The following is a 21,448-nucleotide window of genomic DNA, read 5'->3' as shown; positions in this document are numbered from 1 at the left end:
AGGTGACTAAAGGGCTGCAAGGATGTAGCTGTGGCTCTAAAATAGAAGTGCTATACTGAAGGTGCCATTTTGTAACCTTGTAGCTCTTCATTACAGCCCCTAGCCTGCTCACTGTTGTTTGCCAGCACACTCGGGGGAAATCTTCCCAAACTGCCGTGCATTTCAATAAATGGGTCAGGTTAGCAAAGCTTTATGACCGCAGCCGAAGCAGTGAGGAATGGCCATACCAACAACTGAGCAGGCGCAGCAGAGGAGGAGGTGACTTCCAGCAGGTGACGAAGAGCAGGTGGGAAGAAGGAACTCCATCAGCTGGAAGAGAAACACAAGCAGAGCCTTCTACTCCCTGGAGCAATTCTCCCAAGGGGCTGCAGCAATCCCCAGCCTCACGTTAGCACTTTATTTATAGCGCTGACTTCACATTCTTAACCTTCCCAACTGCAAACTGCAATTTTTCTCCCCACAGCATTATGGTGATGGTTTGGAACATCGAGATGTTTGGGAAGGGACAATTTGGCATCAGGAGACTAAAAGGCAGATACAGATGACATCCTAAATGTATCTTTTATGAGTTTGGAATGCATCCTTTAAATTAAGCTCAGAATGTGTGACAGCTTCTGGTAATGCTGCCAGTAAGGAAATAAAACATAAAAATCAAGAGGTTTTTGAGCACGCACAGTCTTAAAGATCACATCTTTGAGCACCTTCCTTTCCCTCACGCCAGCTCAAGCTGCGATGCACCAAATGCTTCCCAAGGAGAGTGCTCCAATAATTTTCAGCTGTCTTTTTCACCGCAGATGCCCTCGAACCTCAATGCACTTCCAAATTCAAGGCTTATAAAAAATTAAATGCTCCAATAATTCTAAATTGGGTCTGTTCAGTACTACTGGAGCTTGTCCATTCCTTCCGTTTGCGGGTTTTTTGTTTTGTTGGTGGGGGGAAGAGGGGACAAAATGCTTTCTATTAGTGCTTCAAACTGGAATCTGGTCAGACAGCATCATAGCAGAGTGATTCAGCAGCCTCTGAGCTGATCTGCAGCGTATCATAAAACAGGATTAGGAAAACAACAATGCCTGGAGGAGAAAGAACACACACAGATTCATGGCAAGAGAACAATACCAGAAAGGAGTGGAGGGAATAATCCCGACTTGGCTTCTGAGGAGCAGGTTGGATGACCTAATAGATGGCTTTCAATGCCCTTCATTCCCACTTAGTCGCAGGGCTCAGCCGCCCGGTTCCAGCTACCACAGCTTAATAAACGGCTCTGCATCAACAGAAGCACATTAAGCACTTCTGTGCGCACACCCGCAGCCTGTTGTCATTTGTCTGAGACCACGGTCCCCCTCTGGCACAAGACCCAGATGCTATTTCACAGCAGGCAGGAGCTTATGCAGGACTAGTGGTGCACCCTCATGGCCATTTAGGACAGGAAGAAAAGAAAACAATCCAAGACTGCGTGTTCCAGTTACAAACCAGAAAGTGACACTGTTTCAGTCTTATTCAAGAACACACACGTGACAGCACCAGTGATGTCAAGCTAAGCATATTCCTTAGCACACTCCTGTTCAGGGTGGAAATACAGTATTTCATGATATGACCAATGCCAAGGTGGAAGAGGAAAGCATCATTAAAAATCTATTCTCTGGGAACCTGAGGACCCTACTGACAGTCTTTTAGTAAATTAGGCCATACTTGTCACAGCTGCAACCTTGGAGTGACAGAGGAAGGCAGGGACTGTCCAAGGAGTTTTACTAGATTGGCAATGGTTGAAACAGTTCGAATGCAGAACAAGAAAATTCACAATTCATGCAAGCAAGGAAAATCAGGCAATTCTCACAATTCCACTGAAATACCTACATATTTACATGGGTAGTGAGACAAAAATCAGGTAGGAAAAGAAAAATCTCATGTGCCACAGTATCCTTTTGTAAATTGAAAAAAGATGGTAAAGTGCTTCTCGTTTAAGTCACTGCAGGATGCCTGGAATTTTATAGAAACTGCTGCAGTGTGTCTCCCAGTGGAGAACAACTGAAGCATGAGATGAGAAAACAGCCATAGTCTAACTTGCAGTGGCAGGTACTGGTAAAGGAGATGTCCAATACAGACCTTATATATAGGAAGATTACAAATAACAGCTTGGATTCCTAAAGTTCAAAAATGTAAACCAATTCTCTAATCACGTCTAATCAAAGAATACTATCAGTTACTGCAGACTTCTAAGAAGAACCGTATATCAGAGAGATGGTAAAATGCATTTCTTTTTCAGTAGCGCTTTGGGAATAGTTTAGCCTGCAGCATTTAATTCCCTGTTATTACTTCTGGGCCTGGAGGTGAAAGTCATAAATCAGGACCAAACATAATTTGCAGTAATGGGGTGAAATACTCATAAAGAGAGTTACATGATGAAATTTGGGGGGATTGTAACTCTTCCAGTCTTTGAGGATTGCAGTAAAAACTAAAAATAAAAAAAAAAAAAACCCTTCCATCTGTAACATCTATTCTTCCCTGATCCCATTCTGGATTTTTTCATCCTTTTCTCCAAGCATCTCCAGCTTTTACTGGCATGCCCTTTCTCTCTGCTGCTGTAAATATATAGTAAAAATAAAACCATAGGAAAGCATTCCTTGCTTAGAAAGATGGGCAGGTTCTAAATTCCATTGTCTTTATGTATGTGGGTATTTAATACCACAGGATTTCTCCCAGGGAATTTTGCTCAGATTTCAGGATCCCTCCTGTTTTTATAGAGGGTTACTTTATCCCATTGAGATGGCAGCTACATTCTGAGTAGTAAAGACCACAGTACTATGAAATAACATTGTCTCCATTCCTCTTTCCCCCTACCATCTACTGAGTTAAAAAAATTAAAACAATAAAAAGAAAGAAAATAAGAAAGAAAAAGATCCCAACCCATAATGTGTTAGAGCTTTGTTTTCTGAGTAACGAGACTAATCATGTTTCCTCTACTTGGGGTCTCTCTCTTCTCTTCCTTTTCTTCTAGGTCCTCTGGATCCACACTGACATAGAAATATCCCATGATGGAGAAAATAATGCACACAGCAAAGAGTAGAACAGTGAACAAGACAAATTCAGCCCACTAGGAAAGAGAAAAAGAAATAAAACAGCAAGTCAGGGAATGCCAGTCTCCCAGTGCAGAGGATTTCTCTGCATGTCCAAGTGCTTTTCAAAGTGCTGGGTGAAAGCTTTCCGGCACGTAAGATTTCTCACAAGGTAGAAACTTTCTCATCCTGTTTTCTGGTCAATCATATATATGTAATGTAATTATGTAAATATGAATATACGTGGTATACCTCAAAACAAACCCTGGGCTAGTTTCATTAAACCTCTTTCTTGCAAATCTGCCCTGACTGGCACATACCTGCCCGGGCTTTCTGCCCACAAGATGCCTTTGAGACAGGCAGTTTGCTGTGAACCAGAAACAAGCCCCAGTTCACACTCTCATCTCATCATCCCAGAAGCTTGGCAGCTTGGAAGAAACAACTTCTGCACCACAGCCTCCCCACACAGAACCCAGTATCGCAGGGGTGCAATAGGCAGCTGGCCCTGATGGAATCCCAGGCTGAACACCCATGGGGCTGACTAGATGAAAGAAAGCAGCTTTGGGTATGCAACAGCAGCACACAGCTGGCATTATGTCCAGGCTCCAGGTCCAAATAAAGTCTGCTTGCCTAAAGCTGAGTTCCAGCATTATTAGCACAGCACAGGTCGCAGTATTACTTACAGCCATTGAAAGGCACAGGGAAGACCATTGCTCCAGAGGGCAATGCTGAGGGCTACTCAGAGCCCTGGCTGGGAGCTGGCTGGAGCACATAGGAGCCTGGGGCTGGGTAGAGAAACTCTGCCTCCAGGGCACAGACATCCAGAAACACCATCCAGAGCCTGTTCTAAAGCATTAGCTCTGTTTTACAAGCAGAACCATACCTGCGCCATAGGTGCAGCCTGAGCAACAACAAGGACGAGTGTATTCCCAACAGCCACCGTGAGCAGCCAGCCTGCTTGCAGCACTGACTTCATGCTGGCTGGAGACTGAAAAGGGAAGAAGAGTCTGGTCAGTGGCTGTCATGCTGCGCCCATACCCCTCTACCTAGCCTAGGAAGAAATGGTGGAATTTTTTATGTGTCTCTTCTGCAATTAAGTCCTACAGCTGCATACAAGGAGGTTTCAAAACAAGTCATCCTAAAGGACACATGAAGAAGGAAACAATGGCTGCTGCTACAGATCTGGATCTCAGATCATCTGAGACAGTAAGATCAGGAAGACTAGGGACACACACAACAAGCTCTGAAGCTTGAAGCCTGGTGCCACATGGCTGCACATCTTTGGAAAATACTGGATCTTGATGTTAAGCTTCCTGCCAATCCCAAATCATCCATGTCTCACAACATATCGTCCCCTGGATTAGCCCCCCACATCAGTAAATACCTGTAGTTTACTCCAAGGATAAATTTGAGTAGCTTCAGCTTTTTGATCTTGCAATACCTCAATCCTTTCTACTCACAAACCTTCTCCCCAGTGTACCACAATCAAATTCTCGTAAACACTTAGATCCCTTCAGTCTCTCAGTTTAAAGCAGGTTCCAAGCCTCACACAACCTTGGCAGATGTGGGAATAAGTCCTGAAGTCTAATTTTAAGCCCCTTATCTTTAAGTGGAGTACCTGAGAATAGGAGAAGGCCAGACCCGTAATGGAGAACATCACTTCTCCAGCAGATATTAATAAGTACTGTGGTAACTGCCAAGCCATATGGACATTGTTGGCTTTGATGTCTTCTGACTTCCATGTCTGAACCGCACCTCCAGAAACCTAGCAGGAAAATAAAGGAACATTGATTAGCTGCTAAAAGATCAGATCCTTCCTAGACTGGACTACAACAGAGAATTAAGATGAAGCTTAAAGAAAAGACAGAAGCAAAGCTCTGACCTGGAAGTGAAACTGTGGGTCTGATCTCTGCCACATCCAAACCTGCTGAAAGTAGGATGGCTCCTGCTGCATGACACGGAAATATCCCAACTATCTCTTGTGCCATAAGAACTTCAAGATATATTGCAAAATGGCAAGTTGCCTTCTTCACTGGGGTTGGAAAAAGCCCGTGTGGTGCTTTTACAGAGTCTGTCACCTGCTGCTGACACCAGAGTCAGAATGGGCAAGAGGATAAATGCTCACACCCTCTACATGGCCACTGTTTGCATTTCATCAGTGCTGTATGACTCCCAAACTATACCATCAACACCCAAACATAACCAGTTCAGGAATTCTAAGAGTAGCAAAAAACTTCCACATATCAGGTATATTGAGACAGTTACAGTGGCTGTATTCCTAATTCCTTTTGTTTGCTTTTCTAGGTGTAATTAATACTGCCTCTGATGTGCAGAGAAGCAGAGAGAGATTTGAGTAGCAGCCAAGCAATCATTAGGCTAAAATGCCTTCAGGCAGGAAACCTAATGTTTAAGGAGAGTACATGGGAAAATACAAGGGATGTTACGAGGTGTACTTAATCACCATGCAGGGAGGCAAATCGAGAGACTGTAATTTAGAAGGCTAAAAGGGGTGAGAGGAGAGCTGCACACTGCTCTTTTGCCCAAAGGAAATGTCACAAGTACTATACTACAACTGCACACTGAAGAAGGTTGGGGAAGGCAGTATTTCCATGATTTAAGTATTAGTGTTCAGCCATATTAGCAGCCTAATATACTGCTTTCTTGGTTCTTCTGTGCAGCACTCTCAGCTGAGTAGGAGAGTATGGTGCAAATCACTGCAATAATTAAAAATTATCTTGGCCTGGAGCAAACTAACTCCCTACAGAAAGATGAAAGCACAGGGCAAGAGATGAAAAAACAGAGGGTCAGAAAGATTAAAGGAGTGCACAGGGCCAGAGAGTCTGAGGCACAGAGCCACCCTAAGCATCCATGGAGGCAGCAGGGGCTTTGAGATGGGACCACAAAATGGGACTCTTGCCCACAGCCATTTGGGATGCATCTACCTCCATTGGCCCTCACTCAGCTGTGTTACTGGAGACTTGGACTTAGTCTCATATTCTCCACACAACTGCTCTACTCAGCTTCTCATCCAGAGAAAGAGGCATGCAGCCATGGAAATATGGACTGGCCGACATCACTTCAAGTGTGCATGTGTTTTGTGTACATAAATCTCCACACTCAAAGATGGCAGCATCTGCCTGTTCTCTCCAGGACTGTGCATCCCATTCCAACTACAGGAGGAAAAATACAAAACAAAACAACAACAGGTGTTTTGCAGCTATGTTTTTCCCCTCTACATATTTGGACTCCACAGACATGAATAGTACCCATTAATTGCCCAACAGGGAGATGTTCCTGCCAGGGAATAGCTGACAGCACTTTACTCTGCTCATCACAACACAGTAGTCAAAGCCCCAAAGGGCAGCTCAGCAGCATGTCCTGTCAGACCTGGTTTGTAAGCGTGCCTGTGCAGTGGAAAGGTTAAAATGGGCACTAAGATGGTTACATTCATCCCTGTGGCTCCTGCCAGCTGGAGCAGAGTCAGAGCAGTGCCTCTAAGAAGCTGGCAGGCAGGCAAAGGATTCCACCCTCTTTGGTTCATACCTCTGGGTTGTTTGGAAAACCACACCTTGACTTTACACTAGTCTCCAAATGAGCTGTACAGAGAGTGAGAAGAGGAAAAGCAGGCACATAACTTCAACCACCTCTCTCAGCACTTTGCCTCTCTTCTTCCTGTGCAAAATCCATACATCTTGAAAGATCGACCTTCAGGTCAGTAAGTAAAACATGAGGATGTAGCAAACTTTTTGCAGAGTTTCTCAGGTGTGAGACAATACCAGGTACGGTAATTTAGAAGCCACAGGCAGCATTAGCTCTTAGCAGTGTGCTGGGTCAATGTTAACCAAACAAGGATGGTGTGAAACCAGCACAAACTGTAAGTCACTTGATTTTCCAAGGAGGATTTCCATCAAGCAAAAGACATTGCTTCTTATTTAACTGGTAAGACTTGACAAGATCACAGTGCAAGGAGGAATGAACACCCACACACTTTGCTTTTATAGTTGCCAGAACCTTTTACTGGGTGGCCTTCCAAGTGGCTATAGTCTTGGTCTCACAAAGTAGAGAAAGCAAGAGAGTCACCAACGTAGGAGGAAAAACACTGCCAGAGACTAGAGCAGAATGAGCTTGTTACCATCACAGGATCACTTACATTAGTTATCACAACAGTGTACGATGCACCAAAGTCAAGCAGCCCTAGGTCCAGGGTGAATTCCCCAGTTTCAGTAATGCATTTTCCATTATCATATCTAGATACAAGGATGAAGTACAGCATTTTCTGGTTAGTCTCACAGACAAAGAGCACAGAGTAGAGCTATCAAAAACTCCCCTACAATGGACAAGAGAAGATGTACAATGTAAGGCTGCAGTCAGGTCTATGTCAGAAGATCACTGGAGTTCCTTCCATCTCTTCCTTCAAGAAACACACAGGCACTGACTAGAGATCACCCAGTGACCCAGCCTATTGCTGATGTTTTGAAATACTGTTTCTTCCAAGCAACCTCAAAAGTTTCCAGCAAAAAGAGAACCAACTTATCCTTTTTTTTTCCCCAGGCTTAGTTTTCTTCCAAAATATTATTCACTCCTTTTAGGAACTGTGAGCCAGGCAAGTTGGCCAGGCTTCGGGAGCCTTCGGATATCAGAGATACACTCCCAGAAGCCATAGTGTTTCCTTTCAATAGAGCAAATTAGCCTTCTTATTTGTTCTTATGATTTTGTATGGTCAAGATGGCACATAGGTTCAGTAGCACTGCCATGGTGGTTGATGCATCTGTCTAAATTGCAGCAATAAGTACCTTGGATGGAGCTGCCACAGAGAAATGCCACAAGGCTTTTGAAACATTGTGAAGGCCAGAAATGTCTTACATGAGCCAATTCTAGTGCTGCCAAACCAAGGCCATATGGAGCCCCTGTCTATTGGCCCAGTCTACAGGGCCATGGGATGTTACTAGATGTTACCAGCCCACATAATGTCATCATCTCACATATTAACACTTTGTCACATGAAATATGAACTGTTTCTTTCCTGAGAGCATCGTAACACTAAGAGCTTCAGCCTGAGAGAATATGAAAATAGAGCAGGTGCCACATGGCAGAGGGGCTTTTCCGTCTTTGACCTTATTCTGCTGACAGATGCACAGAGGGCCTCTCAATAACTTCTCACAGTTCTTCCCTTCAGCCCCACACAGAGTGTAACAGCTCAGAGAAAGTTAAGTTCTGTATATGGACTTCTTCAAAAAGATTGTGGGTTCCTGCTATTCTCTTGATCTAGCTCTAAGAAAACTCAGATCATTGCGTGAAATAGAATGTCATTACACTCTTGTCATAGGAATAATGCTTCCAAGCAACAACTGCTACAAGAAGGGAGCTATTCCAGACACAGTCTGGAACTTGAATCTATTCAACAACATATTACACACACAGAAACTGATCCACTATCATTTGGCTTGGACACTTTGCAAAGTAAATGCACAGTGCTTCTGTACACACACAAGTGGACTAGAGTAACTGCTCTGCACAGAGCTGATTATTTTGCTTTTTTTTTAAACAAACATCTGCCACACAATCAAATGCCAAGACCACAGCAATTAAGTTTTGCTATTTGCATGGGTGGGGAAAAAAAAGAAAAAAGCCCTGTGGTGCTCAAGGAAGGGCTTCAGTGAGGACTTACATGTCCCTCTCTACCAGCGAGTACCCAGAAACACCATAGTTTCTCTGAACAGGTATGAACTGTTTGCTGTCAATGGTGAGGTTGACATCTTGGCTCAAACCATTAATGAATCTGCAAAGAAAGCATATTATTAGGCTGTCAGACAGGGCAGGAGAAGTATAATATGAATCACTTAAAAGAAATGCACTCTCTCCCAAAGCATTCTGTCACTCCATAAGGTTATGACATTTCTCCTACAAGCTACCAAAATACCAGCCTAACTCATTGCCCAGGTTTTCAACGTAAGACTAGTTTTCCTACTGCTGTGTAATTTTACTCTCTTCTCTCCTGTGCAAAGAGACCCCTTATTTGTGTGTGTGAGAATGAACTTACCAGCAGTCTCTTCTCAGACACATTCAGAGATTCTTCCACATCTGTTCAAGAGGACAGAACCCCACCCCCAGGAAACTATCAAGGTGGGTGTCCTGATGAGTGTGTGCACTGTGCTGCCATATTTTCCAAGGAGTTTCTAATAGCAAGAAAGAGTCTTCTAGCAATATATTTTCATTGCAAACAAACTTTCATAGGAATTCAGAGGTTTGGGGTTGTTAGTGAAACCAAACACTTTTCATATGATCTATGATTTATAAAATGTTGGTTTTCAGTTGTTAACGTAGAAGGGAGCCCTAAAGATAGTCGTGTGCTTAACAAAAGTAACTTTAGTTGGGGAAAAAAAGAACATTCACCCAGTTAAACCTTCTCAAAAACTTTTGAAAGGAAAGTTTTGAAGTTCTGTCAAAAAATGCTGACAGAAAAATGAAAGAGTTTCTGACTGGAGGTATTAATCAAGTCTCCGAGATGGTGTTCAGATGGCAGAAGGCTTCACAGACACAGGGCTATGAAGATATTGCTCTCATTTTATCTGATTAGTTTGCATTTCTACAGGAGGTTGGACAAGAGATAAGTGATTGTCGCAGGTTGCAGAGGACAAATGGCAACAGCTTCTTTCCAGATTGCATCTTCCCTTTCTTTCCCAAAATGGCAGGCCACGGTGAGATCACCATTGGTGAGATCTTTTACGCTGCCATCTCAGCCCAGACAATCCCAGGCAGTAGAGGGCGATACAGTTCAGCTCTGCATGACAAGTGCATGACAAGAATCTGCAGCTGACACCTGACATCTTTTCTTGCAGGATGAGAATGGACGAGATTCTAACCCAAGAACATCTGGGTTACATTATGTACAGTTTGAATTAGACAAAAGCAGTTTCTTTCAGCCCACCACCCTTGACTCCTCAAAATAAATAAATAAATGAATAAATGAATAAATAAAAGAAAAAGAAACAAGAGCCATTCATACCTAACAGCTGCCAAACCATTTTCTGGCTTTGCTTCCAAGTCTGAAATCTAAAGTGGGAGGGAAAAAAGAAGAAAATCACATATATGAGTTAATACTGCCTTACAAATAACATGTAGCAGAAAATACTAATTGTCTGTGGAATGATGTGTTGCAAAGCCAGTGGGACTGACTGGTATCTCACTAAAGCTTTGCATCAGACCACGGAAGTAAAGTCACAGTGCAGTGAAGCTAATGGCAAAATTTTCAGCTCCACCTAAGGTTTAACATGAGATCTTCAATGATTAGTTACAATTAAACATGAGTACCACAGCCCTACAAAAACCAGCAAATAGCCTAGCTTCCAGAGCTGGATTCTTGGCCTACTCATCATCTCCATGGAGCCTAAAGCCAACAGGGAACATAAGATTGTAATCCTGATCATCATCTACTGCTGATAATTTTCCTGACCCTCACATTAAAAAAAAATATCTCACAGTGCAGGCGACACCAAGATGCACCGAGCTGTTTTATGGTCATGGTCTCTGCAGGCTCACCCTGGAAACTGCAGCGTAGTTGGGTATACTGGGGACTGAAAGATCTCCTTAGGATCACAGCTGGAGCATCAATTGGATAGTTAAGATGTACCCGCTTGAGTAGGGTTTATTTGGTGCACAGAGAATAAAAGACTTGAGAATAAAGACTATGGGTACACAGCCCCTGCCCTGAAGATTGTATTTCACACAAACGGAATACAGGTTCTTGGCTGGTTGAAATCTATGGTTGTACCTATGTAGCCCATTCTCCATGCTTTCTTTGAGATGTAAAACCCTGATCTTCTAAGACCAAGGATTCAGAACTACAGCGTCCTTTATAAAAGGTCCATTGCACTTCAGTGCAATATGCTGATCCACAAATAATATATGCCCTAGATAACAAATAGCCATAGTGAATAACAAATTTCAGAGCAATAAATAATAAACAGCACTGTTTCTTTCAGTGGGAGGCACATGGGGATTAACACACTAGCTTGCTGCAGGCAGGACTGACAAATTATTACTCGCGTTCAGCAAAGATCCCCAGAGGTCTCAAATTCATTTCCTGCCCACTCGACCACCCACAAAGGAGAAGAAACCAATTTCAGACTGGCTTCTACCAGGAAAACATGAGCAAGAAGCCAAACCCACCTTGGGGTTGGAAGAGACTACTCCAGGATGAGCTCTGCAACACAGCAGCGATGCCACTGCTGTCCTCACCTTGCAACGCTGCAAAGTGTCATTTACTATACTGTCTTCCACACCTCCTCTCTCTACAGCTGACTATGACAGCTCAACAGCATCAGCTAGCAACACAGAGCATAAATCTGCCCGTGCCAGGGGTAGGCATTAATTCAAACACAGCTTAGATAGCTGGGGCAGCACAGGGAGCTACTGAAGCTCAGAGATTGCTCTGCTTCAGCCCGTCTCTGGCTTTCTTTCCATGGAGACAGTATGAAAATCACTGTATGAATATCAATTTCTAAAGGAAACAGCACACCATCATCAGGGTTTCATGGAAACTTAAGAACACTGCGTGAAAATGAGCTCTAAGTTCCAAAACATGAAGCAGAAAAGGAAACAAAAAACAAAAACCAACAAAACCTGCCTCAGGGAAAAAATGAATTCTTAAAACTCTTCATTTTTAAAATCTGTTACATCATTTCTACTATATGATATTGAATGTTTATGCAGTAGCAACTCTGCAAGGTAGGAGGCTGAGAAACTGCAAAGAAAATGGGCACTTTAACATAAGGATGGATTCTGATGCCATTTACACATACATTCACATCTACCACAATGCAGAATGACACCATTCATTTTCAGAGTGCTTCTTGGGATACAGCTGCACACAAAAGATATCAGAATCTAGCCCTATATACCCTGTGTATGTCTCTATAATTATTGCAGCAATACACAAAAGTCCAAACACAGGCGGCTCTGCTGCAGAGCTGGGAATGAGCTTAATCATTTATTCTGTTCAGCAAAACAAATGGGCCTTCTGTGCATTTTCACTAAATGCTTGTAATAACTACACCCAGAATCATTCCTCCGATGCTTTTACTCCATGCCCAGCCCTAGAGCCTCTTTAACATCTTTGCTTTATAGAACCATCTTTTGGGGAAAATCTCAGGCTCTTTGCTTCCTCAGCTTTTGCAGGCTCTGCTGCCCAGCAGGCACGCTGCTGCTGTCCCACTACAGCATTCACTGGATTAAAGTGTTCCTAGCAACTCTCAGATGCCATAACGCCTCTATTAATCAACCGGCAGAAATGTGTACAGACCCAGAGCCGTTAGCTAAGAAGTCAGGCTTGGAGCATCTGAGAGCAATCAGACAGACACTGCAACTGAGCAAATGAATTAATAAGCCTATTACCCCATTACCCATTGTATCATCACAGCCACTGAATTAATACTGTATTTACACATCACTCCCACACTCACTAAGCGACTTGATAGGTTTCCTCCCGCCTCAAAAACAATTAAAGTGTACACTGTTTTCTCCTTCATGGTGTAGTTAAAAGCAAGAGATGATCCTTGATGTTGCAGGATGAACTGAAGGCTCTGTTGCTCTCCATTCAGTATTAAATGTGAGTACTCATCTGGGCTCTGTGAATAAAACAAACTTAGTTATTCACTTTTTTCACATGAAAAAGGATCTTGCTCTTCCCACCAAGCGCAACCCTACCCTCTCTTCATGGAATTCTGTAAAACGTGGTTAACAGTCAAAGCTGGTGAAAAGCTTCATCGACCTATAGGCTTCAGGCTGGTCAAGTCAGAGCTTGGAACAATCTTTCCTGCAAGATGCAACCCAAACACCAGAGAACCTTCTGCACATGCAGCTACCCTTTCCTTGGCCCCAGTCTGCCTCAATGGGACTCCATCTAGAGCGTGGCAGGCAGCTAGTAGCTGTTGGACTGCCATTCTGGTTCCCAATCTAGGCTGACCTGAAGTAATCTGGAAGCTTAACTGGGAAACAAGTTGCAGCGCCCATACCCAGCTAAGTGTCTTCCCATTTTTCTTATCCTTTGCAGGTAAATACTTTTCACATGCCATTCAGAGCCCAGCAGCAATGCTTAGTATTTTAGCTCCGACAGATGCCAGCTGAATGCCTCATACTCGGACATTTATCCTTTATTCCTAATTCTAGGTCAATATAGTTAAACATTCCTCCCTTTGTCAATGAAATACTTCTCCAAACCTTCCACTTCTATCTGGTTGGAGATGGTGTGCTCCATCTCTAAAGCCATTCCCATGTACTTCTAAGAGGCTGGAGAACAAGTCGTAGCATCTCCGGGCTTTATTGGAAAGTGACAGAAAAAAGCCCACCCTTTTTCAATGGGATGCAGGTCAAGCCTTCCATCCCCACACATGTACTTACCTGGAAAGCCTCCACTGGCTGCTGAAATAGGTTCTGGTCTTGGATTGTCACTTGAACTGGGTTCTTTGCCAAATTCAGGACCTGAATTAAACTTTCTTTTGGGACAAGTTGAGGCATATCGGTTTCCTAATTAAAATAAAAGGCTTTAAGTGCCATCCATATGCTTTATTAGCACTTCAATAACTTCATTTTTAGTCATAATAGTCTTCCTCTCTGTAATGACACTTTTCCATCCCTTCCTCATTAGAAGTGGCAATGAGGGAAAACTGAGCATAAATCTTATATGGGAGAGGGGGGGTGGCTCCTCATAATAGTTCAATAGACAACCTACCAACCTTCCCAAAGACTGCCCTTCGCACCACTGAACATAAGGGCTGCACAGCTGCTGGGCAGGTAAAACAACATCTCTGCTTTCATTATGCAGCTTGCAATTGCCTGGATTTAACGAAGTGCCATATCAGAAAGAAAAGAATTCTGTGACCGGAATAATGATTTTCCCAGACTGCTCAGCCAGAAGCTACGTTTTGAAAATCCCAGTCCAGCTCCATGACTGTAATTGGTGCTTTTGCATCACTTCATGCCATGCTTCCCAAGCACAGATCTTGCTTCCCATTTTCTAAGAAAGGGTAAACTACGCCTGCAGTACAGAGGAACCCCTTTCAGTCAAGAACTATTTCCTAGACAGTGAACTTCAATCAACATCAGCCCTATGTTATCTGCAATCTAAAACTGGTTATTTATTACCCTTTTTTCCTCACTTTCTCCTAACAGGTAGTTGCCAGGAATACTTCAGAGCTATTATTTTTTTGCATTTCATCCTGTAATCTGGGAATGGCAGGCAGAGTAGTTTGAACCTAGCTTAGATGGGAGACACTGTCAGAAAAGACAAGGCGTCACTGTCTTCCATGAACCTACAGCTGCTCTGGACCAACAGGCCCTATATGAATGCCTAGCAAACCTCATTACTGTGGCTTTTCATTTGCACTGCCCAAGGTGGGCCACCATATGCTGCTCTTTGCCAGGGCTTTTAATAATCTTCAGGGTAAAAATCCTGTGCAGAGATAGGAGGAGCCTTCAGTTCACTGTGTCCCTACCCTTAGGAGCTGCCCACAACCAGAACAGGCTTTCAGTGCCCAGAGAGAGCTGCTATGGCTGACAAGAAGAGCATTTCTTTCCACTTGTGAAAAGAGATCAGAAAGTGGAGCTGAACCCACAGTCTCTTTTCAACAGGAGATCTGTCAATAGATTCACCTGAAGAACTCACAAATGTTAATTCAGGGCTGTGTGCCAGCCGCTCTGTAACAGAACAGTTTAAGTATACATGGAAGCTTTAAAAATTAATCCTACAGTATCTTTCTTAAGCCAAAGGTCAGCCAAAGTTTGCACAGAGCTGGGCATGTGCCAGAAGCAAATGGTACAAATCTGTAGGGGCTAACATTGAATTTACAAGAGATTTGCTGGCATCCTGTCTGGGGATGTACAGCCACCCTTGATGTCTGTGACTGTGGAAGTGGCTGCATTCACTTCCATCATTGGAAAATAGATTTGTTACATAAAGAACACATCCCCAGCCTGAAGTAGGAAAGGACTGCAGTAAATAAAGAAACAGTAAAAGACAGACAATCTACAGCAAGAAAAAAGAAGAGAATAGACTACATTTTGGGAATTAATCACTCGCATTAACCAGGTGGCTGTCAATCACCGATGGTAGAAACCTAGAAGAGAGATCAATACAGATGACAGGCACAGCAAAACTACAAAGATCAAAAAAGAGACAGAGACACAGAAAGAGACAGGTAGACTGAGAAAGAAAGAAAGAAAGAATATAGCAACTGGATAAGCATGTTTGATTGTAAAGAACACACTAAAGATGACTACCAAGGAACGAAATGGGTAAAAAGATTATTCAGCAAACATTAATACAAACATATCAGGGAAAGCCAAATATTTCTGAGGAATTGCTTCTGATATACTTACATTTATTTTGACCTCTACAATGGCTGCGAGTCCAAATGCCATCCCTGCAAGGATCATACCCGTTGCCATTTTCCTAATAGGTCTATGGAGCAAATGAAAGAGGTACTATTAAGAAAAGAAAGTAATTTAAAATATAGAACACCATTCCTCAGAGCCTAAGATGTGCCAAATCCACATATTGAACTGTCCAACAGGTGGCACTGGGGATGACGTGCTGTTTAAATTGCCAATCATTTAACTTAAAACTATTCTATTTTTCTGCATGAGGCTAGCACTGAGGCCAATTAAAACTGCTATGCCATGAAAAAAGTTCTATGCTTGCAAGTTTCATAGTATCTTGTTCCTAGCTCATCTAGTGGGAATAGATCATAGCATTATGTTAACCTGTAATGTTGGAGTGAGCACCAGAAATGATTCATCTTCAAGTTTCCCCTGGGAAAAGCAAGAGATAAGTAGTATACTACTTAGCAGCAGGAATAAAAAGATGAATAAATGTACACTTTATGTCATCAGTGTTTCTGACCATCTGTGTCATCTGTTTCTCCTGCCAATACATTTATGCTCCTAGAGAATAAGGAGCATGCTTTGAAAATGGAGCAAAACTAGAATGGCTCTGTCTGAACTACATGAGACAATCTGATATAAAAAGGTATGAGTCCAGAAAGGCAGGTCCAAACTGAGTGCTGAACTATTGAGATTTTAAACAAATAAGGATCTAGATTCAGTGTTTTCCAGTCTTTGTTATGGTCTGAATCATAGTCCAGATGGGCAGGGGTCTGGGAAATCCAGATTATGAACCTAAATTCTGTCCCTCAGTTATATCTTCTGTTATTAAAAAATTGTTATTGTTTGCATCTTGTGATAAATAATGCAATTTTGACACCGAATTGTGCCTTGGGATTGTGTTTCACAAACTTCTGCAGCCACACAGGCTAAAACCTTGCAGGCTACAGCAAATTCACTGCCACATCCATGGCTGAACTGGAGAAGAACCTGTCAGTATCTAGCATCCAGGGGGCAGAAACAGCATGACATTCCGATCTGTTCAGCACATGGGTCTGTGCTGCTGGATGAGATACTCTGTGAACCTGTCATCAAACAGGAAGCTTTCTGCCAAGTTAGGGCTTGTGAAGCCAATCTCCCACTCATCTCCCCATTCCACACTCTGGTGTTGGAGAGAGCAAACTTGGTTCATTTCAGCTGCAGCTGCACTGGCTGAAGCACTCCAACAGCTCACATATTCCCACTGCTAAAGCACATCAACTCACAAAGGCAGACTACCAGACTACAGATACTCAAAAATCAAATCTCTCCCAGAAAGCATAAACTGGTCCCCAGATACAACTGTTCTGATCTAGACATCTTCTCCTATAACACTGCGCTTCTTAGAGCAGACTTGGGATAGAACACTTGGGCTATTGTGAAACCCCCCTTCTCCACTGGCACCCATCTTGGTGGCAATCTGCCTTCACAAGACCACATGTAGCCCAGGCAGGACAGCGAATTCGGTTGCTCCAGGTAGGGAATTACTTCACAGAAATACAGGAGATTAGGAGAAGGACATGTTCAGGTTCAAAGAGGGACTGCTCATATTGGCTTTCAGGGAAAACCTGATGTCAGAGCAGAAACCAACATCAATGAATTTTCCCCACTGGAATTTCCTTGGCCTATCGAAGATGGTGACGTTGCCAGAGAGTAGCAAGTGCTGTAAAGCACAAGTATAGAAAATCATGTTTCTTCTTTTTAAAAGCTATTCTTCTACACACTTGCTGCTAAACAGTAAGAACTGAGGTATCCACGTTGCCCCCAAGTACTTACGTGAAATTAAATTTGCACATGCTTATCAGAGGATAGAGCCCAAGGTCAAAAATTGGGATGAAGACAAGAATAAGAAGTGGATTTAAGAACTGCAATACAAAACAATGGGAGTTTAGTGACTGGAAAGCAACTTCTAGTAATTAAACTCATAAAGCAATGTCCTCCAGAAATAATTCCATTACAGAAAGGACAGGAACAAACACTTAAAAACCTCCTTTTAAACTACATTCATAGTTTTCTCTTTGTCAGTTTCTGCTATTTAGGTTTCACAGCCACAAGTACATTTTGTTCATACCCTCCTCTCCAAGAGGTAAGCAAGCATCATTGGTGCAATTTCCCTGAAGAGAGAACTGAAGCATTGTGTTTTCAGAGAGTACAAAACCCACTGAAATAGAGGCAGGCAACTTTAGGGGCTGTGCTGGGTGGGACCTTAACAACAGATCAGCAATAATGGAAACAGCTTGGGACTTGAGCAAAACCTCAGAGGAACAGGCACTATTTTGTGAGTCTGCCACTTTCTCATACTTCCACACAGCATGAGAACCCCCTGGGAACTGCTTTTCTCCTGGGAGGGCAGAACTTGCCTGCCAGTCAGCATTGGCACAGCAAGAAAACGGAGCGATGAGAGAACAAGCAGAGAGAGATACTCAGTTTCAGCTTTGAAGGAAGATTTTAGGGAAAGGAACAGCTTTGAATTTCTTCAGAGCTGTTCAGCATAAGAACTGTAATCAACTGTGACAACACAGCATCATCTCAGAGCCTTCCTATTTTCATTTGCCCTGCAGGAAGGGAGAAAGGAAACATATTTCAGGTATAAGGCTGATCCCAGTGCAGAGACATGTTAAAAAGAGACACAACCTGTATCTCCCATATGCCAGCACTAGTCCAAGAAATATTAAGGTGTCATGTTTTCCCACACCTCTGCATTATGTCTGTGTTACAACACCCTTGGGATCTTCTGATCATCAAGGTTAAGATTGTTATAAAGCTAGTGAGCAATAAGTCAGAGTCCACACTACACTAGCCAGCAGGACCACTGCTATTACCTTCAAAACAAGAGAAAGACCACTGGTCCAATGAGGGGAAAAAAAAAAAAGGAATCAGAGAGAACAAGAAAATATATTTCCAAGGGTGATTTCCTACTCTGTAGTATTTTTACCTGCATTTGGTCAGGCTGAAGGACATATATTCCCTGAAACAAAAAGATATGGCAAGTGATTCATAAACATCATGTAAGCATGCATAGCATATATGGCTGATAGCAAATAAGCAACCAGCTCACAGTATAGTTTTCATCAGCAAAGGTCATTTCCTCAAATGCTTTATGCTGGCTTTAGCAGCTGGTATTCTAAAGACAGAGAATTTGATGGGGATCATTTTGCAGAAGGAAGCTGCACTCAGGCCCTGATACATGGCATTTGGGATGTGGCCACAACAGGTATTGAGTCCCATCTTTCTGATGGGCTGAGCCCAGCACTAGGTGAGTGGTGAAGAATGGGAATGTCAGTTCTAAGCTGGGACCTAAATTTTGAGCTTACACCCTCCACTTCTCTAATGGAAAAGCCCAAATCCTGTAAGCGAATGTCTTCAAGCTTCAAGACCCCCAGGCTGCGGTGGCATTTGTTCCAAACACCTCAAAAGGATAACAGAAAATTACCCTTGAGGGTAGGCTGTGCAAACCCCCATGTACTCCATTTGCCAAAGGCACAAAATGGGCTTTGGTCAGTTGTTCAACTGTTCTTGGTTTAAGCCAAGAGAACTGAAGGCTGTAACAGCTGTCATACCCTTGCACCACTGTGTCTAGCCCCTGCAACTGGGCAAGACCACCACAGACAGACAGAGGAATCTCAGACTCCAGAAGTGACAGATGAGCTGTCCCCAGGCAGACGCTGGCGTTTGTCTGAACTCCACAGCTTTTCATTTGAAATTAAGATGAAGAGAAAGGAGGAAAACATTAGGAAGGAAATAATATCTTTCCGAGAAAGCACCATGGGAATTTGCCTTCTGTCTGCCAGGTTTGTCCTGAGCTGAATATAGATTGCCTACCTGTTTCTGCTGACAGCTGCCTCCTAGGAGAGTGAAAAGCAGTGGACATAGCAAAGGAGCTTTGCAATTAAAAGGATCAGGCAAATAACTTCTTCTCCTGCTACTTTGTGTACAAATATGCCAGTAGAAAACAAGCCTCCAAGCATTTCATGTTGCACTAAACCATTCCCTGTTAATTCAGTCTCCCTAGCTGAGAAATTTGGCTTCAGAGAGCAGAAACACAGAATTCTTCAAGCACGATCTCCAACAACCCTAATGAAGAAATCAACCCAGTGTTGTAGTTAATTCTCACCTTCATGAACTGGGGCAACTCACTAAGGGTGAACAAAACTGAAAGAAGCCAAAAACCCATCCAAGCAGGTAGAACAAATACGTACCAGTTTTCTTCTCCACCAGAGAGTGTTTAACAAGTGACTCCTGGTGATTCTTAGATGTTCTGCAGATGGATCACTAAGTGTATGTGAGCACAACAGCAGAAAACAAAGTTTCTAGATCATAAAGACTTCATGAACTTTCATTTTTTGTCCTTCTGGAGTGGATAAAATATGACAAGTGGTGTAAGTCTTTTTCATGCCTCATTTGAATTAATTAAGCCTAATGTGTATCATGTGCTGAGAGCTACAGATTTTAAGAGGAAAGACTCAAATCTGAAGCCTTACATTGATTTTAAACTGTAAAATGGTCATTTACAATCTTAAATTCTGATGTATCTGCAGGTAAGATCTAGATGGCCTATTAAATACACTTCTGGAAACACGGTGTGTACACTGTTAGACAGCTGATCAACATTCACCTGTCACTGCCCTCTGCTCCATCTGCTATTCCCACCTCTGAAGTACTTGATGGCTACTAATTCATCCTCACCACATTTCGACCCTAAGCACAGGATTCCTGCTGATTCTTAGAGGTTTCATTAATGCATCACCAAGTAAGCTAGAGAAGTATACAATCAGAACAGCTCTCATTATACATCGCAAGGGCTGTGTGAATTTCATCTGACTTCCCTGTCTTGAGTGGGGGTCACAGAGCAACCAGTTGCCAGTATGTCAGTACTCGTGACTTCGCAGGCTGCCAGTGACTCCCCAGCCCTTGCTCCTTGCCAAGATGTGCTGTGATGAACTGCACATGGCCACATAGGGCCTCTCTCTTCTAATCATTGAAAGTGCAACTCATCCAAACTCATTAAGCAGAAGCCCTTACTAGTGAGAGACTTTGATTAAAAAGCAAGAGCAGTGATATTACTGCTAGTCTTATCCCCAGCGACATTAAATACTTACAAAGTCAGCGTTCATCTTTGTAGCTTGCAAAGTCCACCTGGATCCCTAAGGAGAAAGCAGACAGCGATGTAGTTTGCATGTTCCATGGAACAGAGAACATGGGCACAGAGAAGACAGCAGTGCTGCATGTCTTGCGAAACCATTGCGGTTTTGTGCCACTGTAGCACAAGCAGCCCTAGACACCTGGCAGGAGGGTAGTGCACTGTGTCTCCAGGATGCTTTGGTGTCACTTTGGCAAGACAGGGGTGCAAATTCAGGCCTGCAATGTGCTGTACTGTACCTGCTGATCAAACAGGGCCCAGAACATCGGCAGTGGTAAGAAGAGAAACAGAACACGTGTCACCATTTTAACCTCCCCAATCAGTTCTTTCTATAAAGGAAACAGACAAAAAGATAAGATGTAAGTGACAAGCCGACAGAGGCTTCAAGCTACAAACTACAAAGAAAGAGAGTTCCTATGTTTTCCTACACAACAGTTATTCACTGCATTTATTCACGACCATAATGGCATTTCTGCATTTCAGTGCAGCACCTCGACTGTCCATTAAGGGTCAGAAGAGTACAGACATGGGAAGGGACAGGACAAGTGAGGAGATGCAAATAAAGAGTAGAGTAGGGTGGCCAAGCCAGTCTCTAGTCTGCCTGTCTCCCTTTCCCCTTCCAAACCTCCCTTGTAAAAAATCACTTACCGAGTACTTTTCTGACGCCCAGTCAAGCCAGTGATCTCTCTTTGGAATCTGACGGGAGCGGTTTTTCAGCCTGTTTTTAATAGCAAACTAAGGAGAAAAACAGATGAATAACTCTCTCATGCTTATCCCCTAATTTAAACTTTCCATTTCAGAGGTCTTACCTATCTGCCCTTGTCACATTCCCAGCTCA

General features: G+C 43.1%; 1 protein-coding gene across 10 annotated transcripts in view; it reads right to left on the bottom strand.

Annotated features, from left to right (window-relative positions):
- Positions 1-1,456: 1,456 nt before the first annotated feature.
- Positions 1,457-21,448, bottom strand: part of SLC15A2 (solute carrier family 15 member 2) — a 46,208-nt gene continuing 26,216 nt past the window's right edge. For 8 of the 10 annotated variants that reach the window (XM_085552297.1, XM_085552301.1, XM_085552299.1 and 5 more), the window contains 14 exons: positions 21,259-21,345; positions 20,850-20,939; positions 20,570-20,614; positions 18,406-18,438; positions 17,247-17,335; positions 15,429-15,510; positions 13,452-13,577; positions 12,515-12,679; positions 10,060-10,106; positions 8,722-8,832; positions 7,204-7,300; positions 4,672-4,818; positions 3,937-4,041; positions 1,457-3,091 (listed from right to left, as the gene is read on the bottom strand). In XM_085552297.1, coding sequence (XP_085408423.1) covers positions 2,915-3,091; positions 3,937-4,041; positions 4,672-4,818; positions 7,204-7,300; positions 8,722-8,832; positions 10,060-10,106; positions 12,515-12,679; positions 13,452-13,577; positions 15,429-15,510; positions 17,247-17,335; positions 18,406-18,438; positions 20,570-20,614; positions 20,850-20,939; positions 21,259-21,345 — 1,401 coding nt within the window. In that variant the 3' untranslated portion in view covers positions 1,457-2,914. The remainder of the gene's footprint in view (positions 3,092-3,936; positions 4,042-4,671; positions 4,819-7,203; positions 7,301-8,721; positions 8,833-10,059; positions 10,107-12,514; positions 12,680-13,451; positions 13,578-15,428; positions 15,511-17,246; positions 17,336-18,405; positions 18,439-20,569; positions 20,615-20,849; positions 20,940-21,258; positions 21,346-21,448) is intronic. The other 2 variants (XM_085552303.1, XR_014947902.1) reach the window with 2 other exon arrangements.

Source organism: Coturnix japonica, chromosome 7 (genome assembly GCF_054131305.1).
Source record: "Coturnix japonica strain WE chromosome 7, WE-NBRP24, whole genome shotgun sequence".
NCBI classification, from domain to species: Eukaryota; Metazoa; Chordata; class Aves; order Galliformes; family Phasianidae; genus Coturnix; species Coturnix japonica.
This window is presented reverse-complemented; position numbering and strand designations above follow the sequence as displayed.